The sequence below is a fragment of the Centroberyx gerrardi genome, chromosome 8 (assembly GCF_048128805.1).
Source record: "Centroberyx gerrardi isolate f3 chromosome 8, fCenGer3.hap1.cur.20231027, whole genome shotgun sequence".
NCBI lineage: Eukaryota > Metazoa > Chordata > Actinopteri > Beryciformes > Berycidae > Centroberyx > Centroberyx gerrardi.
Window position 1 is genome coordinate 10350172 of NC_136004.1, and position 14056 is coordinate 10364227.

A 14056-nucleotide genomic window follows, 5' to 3' on the forward strand; every position below is an offset into this window, starting at 1 on the left:
TACATAGTAATGAATGCTAAGTGAAAAAGCATATGTATTGATAAACTCTCTTTTTCTAGTCAACAGAATAGAAGCCGAAGGCTGCAGTGGCATTCGTTTGAATATATTTGTTATATGTTACAAAACCTCAACTATTTTTTTAAATGAAAGAAACTTTTAAAGTATACATGCAAACTCCTTCAAATTAATTTATATCTTGTATCAAAGCCGCACAAAGGAGTATTCAGCTCTGAAGCTCCCTTTGGAATGCAGGTAGTCTCCGTGGAATTCAATCTCGGCCATGTTTCCAGAGGAGCGCCAGAGAAAAAGCTGTTGGCCTTTAAACACATTGGTCTTTAAGACATCCATGTCCCGGATCTGATAAATATGAATGAACAAGAAACACACACACATAAGAACAAAGTATTTTTAGCAGTTATTGCACTCATTTGCTTTTTTTTACCCCCATAAGATTTCATTTTCTTACTGAACACACATTGAGATGCTGGAACAACAGTACGTGCTAAAGAGCTTCTACGCACCATAATGTAGGTAGACTGGGAGTTGGTGGCATTGAACACTAGTCCTATGTTGAGTGCCTGGATTCTGATCTTCACTGAGGGCGGGGCATTGATGAGGACTCGACAGGTGTGATTACTGCTTGACGTGGTTGGATTCTCAAAGACACCGCTGGGGGAAAACAGCTGAATGTCACAGTCTGTGGGGGCAAAGACATAAGGCACATCTCATCATTGGTTTTCATAAGTAGAATTTGATCACTTTTTTTATGCTGCAATATGCTCCATAATTGGGGTCAATTCACTTTGAATTCAGTCATTTCAAAATATAAAGTGAAGCTGCTATTCAGTAGTTAATATAAGAGGATTCATTCTCATTCTTTGTCGTCATCCTATCATTTGAACCTTTTGGAAGAAAATCCACTTCCACTCCCTACTCCCCACTCCAGCTCTGTCCCTTAGGACCCCGCAAGCTGTCTTACCCTGATGATGACTCTTCTTGGTGTTCTTCTGAGAGCTGTAGGTGAGCACAACCCCGCTTCCTGGGGTCAGGAGATTCTGCCGCACCAGCAGGACGTTGGTCCTGGTGGTCAGCTCAGTGCGCTCCACCTGCTCACACTTCCTCACGAACGCCAGTCGGTCAAAAAATGCCACATACTCCTCTAATAGAGGAGACATCAGCACAGAGTTACACTCACTGAAGTTTATTTCATATAGTTCTGCGGCGTAGGATATGACATCCATTAGGGATTGAATATGTCATACTCACTCTTTTTGCAGTTCAAGGAGCTAGATTCCACTTTGATGTGAATGACCTCGTCTAGGGGTCGACCGATGGATACTGTGCAGCGGCCTGTCACGTTTTTTAAGTCCACCGTGCCCGATTCTTCCAGGAGCAGTAGTCCACATGCACCTGGAAAACAGACCATACTGTGATATGATTACCCTGAAACTGCCTTCACCTCTTACAGATAATGGTTAAAGAGGGTGTTTATGCCAACTAACTGGTTTGAGGCGTTGGGGTGGGTATGGTCGCGCTGGTCTGCGGGACGGTGATGGTCTCTGTTGGAACAGGGGGAAGCTGGGCGCTGCGGTGCTGTGGGAACTCTGTGCGTCTCAGAGTGGGAGACAGGAGAGGCGCCTCTTCAGTGGGATGAGCCTCCACAGCAGCGTCCACTGAAGCCATGGTGGTGGGGGCAGCAGCTGAGGTGGGCTCGGCGTCTCCGCAGCTGCTCGTGTAGCAGCCCTGGATGGTGATGGGCTTGGGCATGTGCATGCAGAGCAGCGGGCTGAGGGGCTCGGGCTTCGAGGGCCCCATGCAGGACACAGGTCTGGACTGGATCCCATACCCACAGGGCACTGAGCACTGCAGAGCCATAAAACCAAATGATGTTTCCCTGCAGTTGTTATACGTCACATTCAGCTGCTAGTAGTGGACTTGGAAACTGGATAATAATGCTTATTAATAATGACAACAACAATAATAATACTACTAATACTAATTCTAATAATAATAATAAAAAATGGTCAATTGCCAATTGAATACTTGCCATTATTTCATATTCCACTCATTTGTGTCTGTAGCCTATGTTCTACTACAGTGAATCAGCCATTTTACATACCTTACATATATGAGGTAAATTCATATAATTTCATGTTTTTCATTCATGTATTTTAGTTTTGCAATGCCGGTTGTGTTATGTTTAATACCTTCTGTTTGCTCTATTCTTATGTAGGCTATAGACTTTTTGTTTCTTTGCTATATCCTATTATCTGTAACCACCCAATATCCTCATGGGGATCATCAATTTAATCTAATCTAGTCTAGTCTAGTCTAGTCTAATCTAATATAGTCTAGTCTAGTCTAGTCTAGTCTAATAGTCTAGTCTAATAAATCTGTGTCTCCATGCCAACTGTACCTGGCTCCACTGCTTCACCTCCCACCTGAAGGTGCAGACCTGCACCAGGCAGGGCACTGTGGTGGCCGGCTTGATGGCTGCGCGGCAGCTCTCCTCAGGCACCACGCTCTCCTTGCCATGGATGAACTGGACACAAGACACACTCCTCTGAGCCACACCCAGGTCACAGGACACCGAGCAGGGCGATGTCCTCAACACTTTCCACCTGGACAGATTACAGTGGCAGTGAGATGATATTAACTTTGGTCTGTCCTTATGTCAGATGTGTGTGTGTCTGTGTCTGTTTGTGTGTGTTTTACCTTGCTGGGCAGCTATTGGTGTTACATGACACCACTGCTGTGGGTTTGGGGAAGTCAGAGCACTCTGTATCCTCCACAACCACCTCCTCCCCTTCTGTCTCTCGAGCGCAGTACAGCACCCGGTTGGCCACCCCTCCACCACACGTCACACTGCAGACTCCTTGCTTAGAGCGCCACCTGCTTGTTAAAAAACATCTTGCTGCTGTTATTTTGTCTCACTCGTTAATTTCAACAATATACACTACCAGTCAAAAGTTTGGACACACCTGATTGAATGTACTGTTTTTCCCATGGCACAGCCGAGGGCATCACGAGCCAAATTCAGGTCAGTCAGTCGGGCAGTCAGTCAGTCAGTCAGTCAGTCAGTCAGTCAGTCAGTCAGGCAGTCAGTCAGACAGTCAGTCAGTCAGACAGTCAGTCAGACAGTCAGTCAGACAGTCAGGTAATGCTTAGTGAGATGATGCGCTTCGTCAGATGGCCTCTAGAGGGCGTTTTTGACTGTGAGATGCAGTGTTTCCCATACAGAGGCACAAAATCAAAAGTTGCTCAGTGTATAGAAATGGATCTAAATCGATCTCTAATGCGCCTGATGTGCATCACGTCATGTCTGTAATTTAGGCCTATAATTTAGGCTACATTATTGCCAAAATTGTTGGCAGTAATGTAAAGTATAGCTTATGCAATTTGTAGTAAATGAGCTAAAACATGTGAGACTATCAGTATTGTCCCTTTTTGAGTGTCATATTTTTATTTGTGCCTTCAGTGGTTTCACTGCTGGTGTATGTTTAACTTGAAATAATGTTATGTTATGGCCCTTAGTGAAGATATCTTTTCTGTTTTAGTGCTGGCAAAATTCAATTTGCCAGATTTGACTTCCTTGATCCTGAAGGATTCTGCAGGAGTGGAAGTGGATTCAGACATATTTGATGAACTTTTGAAGACATCTGAGGTGTCTTTCAAGGCCTTCACTGAAGAGAGCAATGGTAAGAAATTGCAGCCTTGTATTTCTCTTCTGAATTGTTGAATGTAATTTATAACTAATGTAGCTCTGTTATTAATCTTGTAAACTGAATTTTGCAACACAAGGCTGTGTGTGTTCTTAGACAACATGAGGAGTCTTCTTCTGAGTGCTCATCTTTATCAGAGTGGTCATCCAGAGGGTCATCGGGCTCAGACTCAACAATAATACTTGAATCTACCAAAGCTCGGAAAAAACAGCTGATTGAAGGACACACTGACCCACAGCGACATTGCAAGTGATGTAAGTTATCTTTAAACTAGGGTTTGACTGACAGGGATTTTCAAAAACCGACACAATTCTGTTATTTTTCCCACAACGCCATGTGGCCGGGAGCAGAAAGTTGCAAATTCAGGTCACTCACTCACTCACTCACTAAAGAAAAATGCGTGTGTCCCAACCTTTGACTGGTAGTGTAAATGCTTACTGTAAGCTGATATACAGCACATACTATAGACAAATATGAGATATACATAATGTTATAAATAAATACTCTATGTTGTACTGTATGTATGACATGATGGCTCACATGGGAGGGCAGGGAGATGTGTTGCAGGCCTCGGACTGAGGTATTGGTTTGGTAGAAGCATCACAGTGGAAGTCTGGCACCCCCAGTCTGGTCTGGTGGTCCACACAGGAAAACCACACCTGCAGGGTTCCTACACAAGCATCAGGCTTTGGATGACCTTATGGGATGAGGGCATGTTGTTTCTGAATGAAGGTGAGCATATGAGTTCACTTACCATTGCCACAGGTCTTTGAACACTGGCTAATGACTGGGCTCCAGACATACACAGGAGCTTGTCTAGAGCGTGGCAACAAACTGGACGACTTTAGCATGAGCTGGTCCTGGTCAAGAAAAATAACATTATGTCCAGAAGCGTCAGACTTTTTAAAATAAATCTATCAAATCTAGGGCCTACATACTGTATTGTCTATTTTCCACTTTACCTGTCCTTTAGATTCCCACCCAATGGGACAAACATCTACTACACAGGACACAAAATCAGGCGGTCTGATTTGCTTTGAGCAGAAGCTGTGATCCACGTCAACGTCCTGACCGCCTTCTGGCCGTACGCATGACACGATGCGTTCGGCTTCTCCCGGCCCGCACACTGCTGAACATTCCCCTGGCTCTGACACATGCCATCTGCGAAACACAAACAAGCAGGTTTTCAAGCAGATAAAAACACTATTTATTTCACAAATGCAAATCTGTTGATCTGCAAATGTGATTTTGACACTGAGACAGCAGGATAGCAATTGACAGAAAAACAAATCCCCTCTATCTGGCTGCTCAGCTCATATTTGATCTTTTCCAAGCACTTCTTCTGTCTTCTGTGATCATGGGAATATTGCTCAGGCACTATGGTAGGCTACATAAATGCCTAAAATGCAAATGTAAATGTAACAATTGGGCAGTGATCAACAGTACGGTGTAGACTGTATACCTGGCAGGACAGTGTTGAAGGTTACATTTCTCAACAGCATTTGGAGCTGCATCAGGTGGGCATTCAGAGGCTGGGACCTTCACAACATCGGCTCCTTGCCTCTGAACACATCTCACAGGACGCACCCTCTCTCCTCCGCCACAGGAGGCGCTACAAGGTCCAAACTCCCCTGTGTCCCACCTGTAAAACAGTAAATTATTAATGTAATCTGTTTGCATTGAGATGTATGATGTATGTCAGGGCCAGAGGAAAGAATAAAGTAAATATGAACTTAACCTGGGGGGACAGGCCGGGAGCTGACAGGTTGTCTGCAGTGGTGTGGATGGAGGAGATGCACCGCAATACTGTTCCTCCAAATGGTCATTGGTATCTTCATTTACACAGACATACACATGCTTCTGTATACCTGCAAGAAAAGGTAATATGTGTCAAAAGAACAACTATCTTCTATCTTTAAGAACTCCTTCAATGAAAGTATCAATGTTCAATTTCACTTATGGGGTAATTTTCTACATTCCACCTCTATTTTACTATATCTATAGGCTATTCACCATTTAGGAATGAAGGTTGTTCAAACTGGTGAAAAGCTTGAAACACTGAAATGCAGTAAAATCCCAGGGCAATGTTCCCAAAAATGACCTGGTTTAAGTTGCAGTTGAAAGGCTTCAAAAGGGAAAGGCATGTATTGACAAGGAAAATCCAACGATTGTATATAGCCTACTGAATAGAAGCTTTTTTGCATTATTGCATTTGCTCATTATGGCCATTCAGTGAATCAGTCAGTTCAGTGGTCTGGGGTTTGTTTTAAGGAGGCTCTACTGCAATTGATATATGAATAGTAATTTACTGGTGAGGACATCTGAGGTCAGGAGGAATGACAGAAAATGAGTTGGAAATATACAGCAGTGTTTTTATGATAGACAATAAATGTGGAATAAAAGCTTATAGCTATCAAATGCAACATCAACCATATTGTTGCTGCTGCACACGATACAAATGCTGCTTGTTTGGAAACTCAAAGTTATTGCCCCCCCCCCCCCCCCCCCCCCCCCCCCCCACACACACACACACACACACATAATAATGTTTTCCTGCAGAAAACAAAGATTGCTAAGATTGCAATGAATGGTTATGGCTATGATTTACATCAGCAAAGAAATATACATCATATTGTGTTGTGTTTTTTTTTGTGTGTTTCTGTGATTAACAGTTACCTGATCCACAAGAGACAGAGCAGGGCGTTGTGAAGACAACCCACTTGCCCTTAGGTATGGTTTCTGTCAAATTATTATTGTTAGTTGGTATATAGAACTGGTAGCTGATGTTTGGACTTGTTTTCTCTCCATATTCTTTTCCATATTTGCGATAGACCTGCAGAAAAAAAAAAGAGTAATAGTACTCAGATGTAAATGTCAGATGTTTCACACAAAATTTTCCCCATTTACTTTGTGCAAAGGCAATACATAATTCTTGTCTCAACACGTCTGGGGGCGATGCACTTTCAGTTCAGTCAATTCAAAACAGAAATTGAAACTATAATCCTAAGAAATATCCTTAAGAAATATAGAGCATTTGTTCTCAATAATGTATGTATGTACTAGATATAAAAATCTCTCTATAACTTCTATATGTTCTATTTCAATATTTTTGATTTTCAAATATTGAGGAAAATCCACTTCCTGAATTGTCTGAATTGAATATGATCTGAACCCAACCTCAAAAATAGTGTTAATGTATGTCTATTATTGTGACTGTCTCTCCTGACCTGTATGTTTATCTCCTGTCGCACCGGTCCGGGCAGCACCAGCTCCTCCATTTGGGGCAAAAGGTCAGGGGTCAAGTAGATACGGTACTCTAGGTGCTCGTCATCCAGCAGGGAGGGGTGGGTCACGTTCAGCGCCATGCTCCCCGTCCCAGACACAATGTACTGATCCCCAACCATTACAGCTGTGGATGAGAAAACACAACTCTTAGTATTGGTCCTATAGTCCCATATGGTATAAACCGGAACGTATTGTAAACTGATGGCACTCACCCATATGAGTGAAGACAGGAGCTCTGTTGACAATGTGAACCTGTGTGGCATTCGCTGGCAGAGAGAGGAAGGTGATGTACTCTGAAAAGAAAAGCAAGAAGTTAAAACTAGTGTTCAATAAAAAAAATTGGAAAATTTACAGTTGTATATGTTGCTACCTCTGGCCTGACCACCACTGTAGGAGTTAGAGGTCAAACTGCAGGATGCCCCATCTCCACCACACACTCCGCAGACGTCCCTCACTTTCCCAGAATGCAGCACACCATCACAGCCAAACAGCTGATCAGACACAGAGAAACAGGAATTTCAGCTCGAAAACAATGAGATGGCATATCATTCTCTGGCATGTTCAAGCTCACTCAGTCAACTCATTACCTGGCATTTGCCTCTTAGGCAGGCAGCTGTAGAGCCGAAGGGAGCTGGACTGTCTGACTCACACCGTGTCCCGTCCACAAACTGAGAGCCACGGCTCACTATGAAGCTCTCTCCCTCTGACTGGCACATATATCTGCATTGCTCATCCCCTGGTTATGACAGGGATAGTTGACAGAGCCATAAAACACAAAGCAAATCATAACAGTGTCACCAGAATTATTCTCGTGGGGTTGTATCCCCTTATAGATGTAGTCGTGTAGTCTGTGGGCCCACCTGTGGTGAAACCTACGGCAGGGATCCAGGTATAGAAGGAGGCAGTGTTTGGCAGTAGGTAGAGGGGATGGGAGTCTGTTTGGGAACACTGCTCCGCCATGAAATCCAGCTGGGTCCGCTCACATGGCTGGTAAGAAGAACAGGGAATTTGGACTTTTATGGCTTTGCCTTAAATGATTCCTTTGCCTCTAATTCTCGGAGGCGTCCCATCAACGCTGATATGCTTGGAGGCTAACTACCGGCCTCCAAAAGATCATTAAAACTGGGAGGATTGAGGGTGCAATGATCTACTGAGTAAACAGTATTGCCCTACTGTATGGAGGCCCATTGTAGACACAACCAGTGAGAACTTACCTGCTGGTGACAAAGTTCAGCCTCAATATCCCGTCCCTCACAGTCATTCCCTCCAAAAGCAGGTCTGCAAAATAAGACACAACATATATTTTACAAAATAATGATTGACTTGTAACATAAACTGAACATTCTCAATCAGTCTTATCAGATGAAGTGCTGTCTTAGGAGCCTCATTACTGTTTGTGACCATGAGTAATGCTTTGCATCACATTTGTTACCTTGGGTTGTTGCATTGCCGCGTGCGGTGAGTGACCCCCCCACCGCATGTCCGTGAGCAAGGGGTGAACTCAGACCAGCTGGACCAGGAGCCGTGCACCACCACAGAGGAGCTGAGCTGGTCTGGGGACACACAGCGCCCCTTCAAACACCACTGGAGGGGAGGATTTCATCCCATTAAACACATGCTCTGGCCAAGTTTTAGTAAATAAAAACTGTAGTCACTTATTGTAGCTGGTCACAGAGCAGTACCTGATTGGGTGCACACTCTGTCCCATCCAGCAGTGGAACCAGGAGGCGTTTGCAGGAGCTGTCATCACCGGGGTTAACGTGGCAGGACAGAACGCGACACACCGGCTGATGGGAGAGAAAATCATTGTAAACATCACTACAGTCATTTGTGATATTTATGATGTGAAATGCCATCTGGTGGTGTCAAGCTGCCATAACACGTGACTTACCAGGTCAGGGTTGGTGAAAGAGCAGGCTCTCGCAGTGCTACCAAAGGCTATCCGACACTGGTCGTCGACTCCATAGTACAGACCTGGCTTCCAGTCTTGTAGAGAGCCTCCCAGCGCAGGCAGGTCTTTTACACATTCAGCTTTTCCTTCACTGAGAACACCATTGCACAACATGACTCATCATTGCCCAAGTGCAGACTGTAACAGATTTATGTACCTCACACACATCCATATGCCACATTGAGAAATTTAAATAATGACACAATGATAATATGATGAGTCAGATGAAGCACAAAACAAGCACTTCTTTGTTTTACATAAGCCTAAAAACTATAGACAGTGCTGGATTCAGAGTTTGAGAGGTGCTAAATGTGTCTGAGTGATGTCATCTGGAGGACACTGAGCCCTAGTGTTAATAGCAGCTTAATAAAAAAAAATAGATGGAAAACCGTACAGCCCCAAACCTCACTTAGGGATAGAGATGTATGACATTTTAGTCACTAGGCCTAGTCTGTTTTTTATACTTAAAATGTAATACTTCATAGAATTTTCACAGAAGTTCAAATCAAAACTAAAAATTACATTGAACATCTTCAAAACCGAAGTTTAAAGTGAAAATCTTTCTGAGGGAATCATTAGCACCCAAGCTTGAGGCGAAAACATTAATATATGAATTATAGATGAAATGCCCTGTCAACAGTGCCAGGTCTGTATGATGAATGGGAGACTTTCCCATGCACAGCTGCTCTAAACAGGTTGGCCCACCTGAAGAATGTGAGCAGCTGTTGTCTGCTGCACTGCGACCAGGTCAGATCCACACTGTTGTAGCCTCCGTCAGAGGCCATCATGAAACCACTCCTGCTGCAGGTGTTTCCTACTCCATCGTGGTTTACTCCAAAACTAGGTGAAATAAAATGAAGCTAAAATTAGTTAAGGGGATCCTACTACAGGAATTCAAATGTTCCCCTATTTACATCCATATATGATCAAATATGTTTAATAAAGATGTTAAAAATCGATTTTGTTTACAGTAAGTTAAAGGCAGTTTCAGACTAACTGCATTCAATGGATCACAACTGGACTTGGTCTTGATTGGTTCCCATAACTAATCAATTGATTAAATCCTCCAATCAGACCAGTTTGCAGCATTTGAACTGGAAAGTGTCCACTTAGCAGGTTTACCTCATTTGAATTGGAGGAGCTAGTGCTGTCAGCCAATCAGGGTCCAGTATTGTGACTATTCTGCCTGTGAGGACTTGTCTTCAAATTAATTCAACAAATACCCTTTTAACGAACCTACATTTATTTGCAAAACATCATGAATTCTTATCTATTTCTTATGAATCTCATTATTCTTATCCTCAGCCATAGTATATTTGAAAACAAAATCATGAAAACTCAATAATATGGGATTTTTAACCACATAATGCTGATATTTTGCTACAACCTAAACTTCATTAAGACATATTTGCATACCACCTAGATTAGTGACTGATCGCTTGTTTGGCTGTGCTTTACCTGTGGCCAATTTCATGAGCAATGGTGATGCCCAGGTCAAAGCCAGTGTCCTCTGTGATCACACAGCTCCACTCGCTGGAGCAAGCCCCGCCCAGCTGTGCCACGCCCCGCACCTGCTTGTTCCCATCAGGCAACACCAGGTCATATCTGTTTGCGATTGAAGACATTATAGTAAAACAATATTACATAAAATATGGCACATCTGCTCCCAGTACAGCCAGCCACACACAGTATACCTTGTAATGTACAGCAGCAGATCAGCATGTAATGGGTCTGTGTCATTGGGGGGGTTGATCCTCCTGCCCCAGTCACACACACTTCTAAGAGAAGAGGTGATGTTGGTAGACATTTGGATCTCTGGCTAGAAGAGAGAGCACAGTAATGAGAGAGGTAGGGGAAAAACCAAAAGAATTGCATTGTGGGGACACCATTAAGTGTTAAAATCATTGCCCAGCCTATAGTGGATAGGGTGTCCACCATGTAACCCAAAGGTCTTGATCGCTGCGACAGCCACATGTCCTCTTGAAGTGTCTCTCTCCTGGTTCTCCAATGGTGGACTGGACTTCCCCCTCCAGTCAGGACAGTAGAGTCACCTTTCTCCTACCTTCCTCCTTTACTTGTTCTAATATTATCTTGTATAAATCACTCTAGATGAGAGCATCAGCTAAATGCTTAATTTAAATTACAAGTACACTCATAGGCCTTATAGACTATTGCACTAAAATCTTGTCATTTAGATTTTTTTAAAGTCACAATGAAACCACATTTTGAAAGCATCTTGCTTACTTAATGTGATGTATTTCCTGTTGAAACAAATTGGGGTGGAACATAACGCAGGGAGGGATCATTCAAAATTGTAAACCAAGGAGATATCAGTTAGGCAGAGAAAGGCAGTTTTATTTGATGAGAGGGGCAGAGGGGCAGGATTGTTAGAAAATCTGTAAGGGTTTTATTGGCTGGAATTTTTATGTATGCCTTGTGGTACATGATGAAGTCACCACTAAAGATTTTCTGTTCTCCAGCAAGTAAAAGTAATGAGATTTTGATATAAAAAATACAATAAAATACAATCCAATTTTGGGCATAAATTGTCAAATAGTTGTATGGTGAGCTAAAGTGAGCTAAAAAGGTCAAAAGGTCATTTTTCATTTCAGTGTGACTGTAAAGTTGAACTTGAGTTGTAGAATAAGGAGCTACTGACCTCTGGCTCTGACAGGATGATCATGCGGACCAGGTGCACCCTCATGTTGGCCCCCAGAGTCATGTCCCTTAGCAGCTCTGAGGCCTGGGTGGAAATTATATGTCAAATATATATTTCTGAATGTTCAGCAGGTAATGGGACTATAGCATTGCAGTACACTCTCTGGATCTGGCCATGTAAACATTTCAAGATGCTTTAACTGATTTCTTATGTATTGATTAATACTTATTTCAGGCTTATTATGGTGATGTTAGTGTTTATGCATAGTTTGCTCTGGCACCCTCAATTCCCATGTATGTATTTTTAATACCCACAAATGGCAATCAAGAGGACATATTCAGGAAACGATCCTCATTCATAAAACAGCTGTTTAATGCTAGTCTGTGCTCGCACTTACAATATTGAGGTTGGTGAGGATGTATCTTTCTGTGTCCTGTTTGTGGACCTGCTGGACATCAGGCCCCACCACCACCAGCAGCTCCAGATGGGTGATATCGGGCATCAGAGACGACCGGCGCAAACGCCTGCTGACTGTGGATGGAGGGAAAACACAGTGTACAGATACAGAGGTGATCTGCATATGACTGTAGTGCTTATTTTTGTAGTAAACTAAAACTCCAGCCCTAGGATGTTGTTTTTTCTATCACGCTCCCTCTCATCCTAACAATAAGAGGATACTCCCCACTGTGCCACATGTGAGTCTTGAAACAGTTTTTACATAAACACGTACCTGAGGCAGCAGAAGCAGGACCAGGATAGGAAATCACATCCCTTTGATTGAGGGAGTGATGAAAACGCTTTAGAGGGCACAAAACAATAAATCATTTTTAAGTCTTTTGGAAACAGCAGCTTTAGACTTGCCTCACCAAAGTTAGGCCTGTGACCTACATACTTAATGACAATACATTACTTCAGGGTATTTTAAGGCTTTCACTGTTTAATGGTCTTAATGTAAATCCTATAAAACATAGTTATGACTCTCTGCAGGTCCAGGTTCCAAGAGGATGATAAACAGTTTAAAGTTGAAGAGTTCAATGTACTTTACAGATGTCCCGAGCAGAGGAATCACTAACCACAGCGCTTCTGTTCGCCCTGTACTTTCCACCTACCTCCTCCAATGGAGATCTCGTTAGAGCCGTAGAGCCAGGCGGCAGTAACAGCAGATAGAGCAGTGTCATAAATACCATGTTTCCTCTCTTCCTGTAGGTCCACTTGGCCCGCTTTAATACTGAGATACAATATGTGATCCTCCTACTCGGTTGGACGGGACCCAGCCAAGAGGGTAAGAGTAAAGTGTGTGTACATAAACAGTAGGGACAAAGTTGATGAGTCACACGCGTCATTTGTGAGTTTTTCCCTTTTTTTCACTGTGGGAGTACGGGGAAAGATCAATACCATCCGATTGGTTGTTTTATTGGTGCTCTGACTAATACATTTGTCATTTCCTGCATGATGTTGTCTCCTTCAGTGACACAAACCCAACATGTATTGTTTTTCTTGTCTATCATTTTGAGCACAATGAGAGCTATTACAGTCCATGACGACTTTGCTGTGTATGTGGAACACTTTTATAAGACAGAGTCAGTGATAGCCTACGGTTGCATGCTTTATTCAGTGACTAGAATCCAACTTTTGGACCCTACCCATATGCATGTCAGTTAAGGCCTTTCACGGCCACAATCAATGATGAATTAACGTTCGTTATCATGAATAACCATTTGTGTTGTTGCCTTTCACAGCCATTAGAGGGCAGGCATGACTCTGTTTCTGCTGTGCCACTGCCTGGATGGATTGAAAGAAACTGGGAGGAAACAGAAGCTTGATCTCCCACTCGCCAAGCTGAAGTGCCCTCATAGCAGAATGGCATCCCGTTGGTCCATGACAGCCATTACACCTCATCTCACACTGAATTGGCACAAAATACACAGTGGGAAATAATGCAAACAATAAAACAATAACATTAAAGCTAGAGCGCTAGAGATGAAATTGACTTGCTTTCTCCTGTGGGCCATGGCCATAATAATTTTCCTCTATTGCCTAAATTGGGACAGATGAAAGAGAGTCTCGACTCCCCATTCATCTAATAGTATGTGTATTTTGTTTATAATCTGGGGGCTGGGAAGTAATTTCAAACCTACTCTACTATTTATGATTCATCTTAGCTTTACTACTTTCTATGCCTTTGATGATATAAAATGGGTAAATATGGCCACTGTGATAATAGACTAAAGAGGCTGTCAGAGAATTTGGCTGTAGAGATATTATTGCCCTAGTTCCCAGACAACATCGGAGAATCTGGTTAGCCGTGTTAATAAGTCATGTTTTTATTTGTTTAACGAGCAACATCTCCCTCCTGCTCCCATTCAACACATGATAACGCTACCATAATAACTCAAGTCCCATGCAACAGCCAGAATGTTATCCTCTTTTCACTTACAC

General features: G+C 42.9%; 1 protein-coding gene across 1 annotated transcript; it reads right to left on the reverse strand.

The window, feature by feature from the left end:
• Positions 1–174: 174 nt before the first annotated feature.
• adamts13 (ADAM metallopeptidase with thrombospondin type 1 motif, 13) lies at positions 175–12804 on the reverse strand. The gene is made up of 29 exons (XM_071927806.2): positions 12727–12804; positions 12348–12414; positions 12015–12148; positions 11618–11701; positions 10653–10777; positions 10417–10563; positions 9664–9798; positions 8899–9049; positions 8690–8794; positions 8440–8591; positions 8222–8285; positions 7868–7994; positions 7595–7743; positions 7378–7498; positions 7220–7300; positions 6950–7131; positions 6399–6555; positions 5461–5590; positions 5185–5364; positions 4685–4883; positions 4477–4582; positions 4263–4392; positions 2716–2892; positions 2417–2621; positions 1503–1863; positions 1267–1410; positions 980–1159; positions 522–697; positions 175–357 (listed from the first exon to the last, which is right to left on the reverse strand). The coding sequence occupies exons 1-29, from the start codon at positions 12802–12804 to the stop codon at positions 202–204; spliced, it is 4203 nt and encodes a 1400-aa protein (XP_071783907.2). The 3' UTR covers positions 175–201.
• Positions 12805–14056: the final 1252 nt, after the last annotated feature.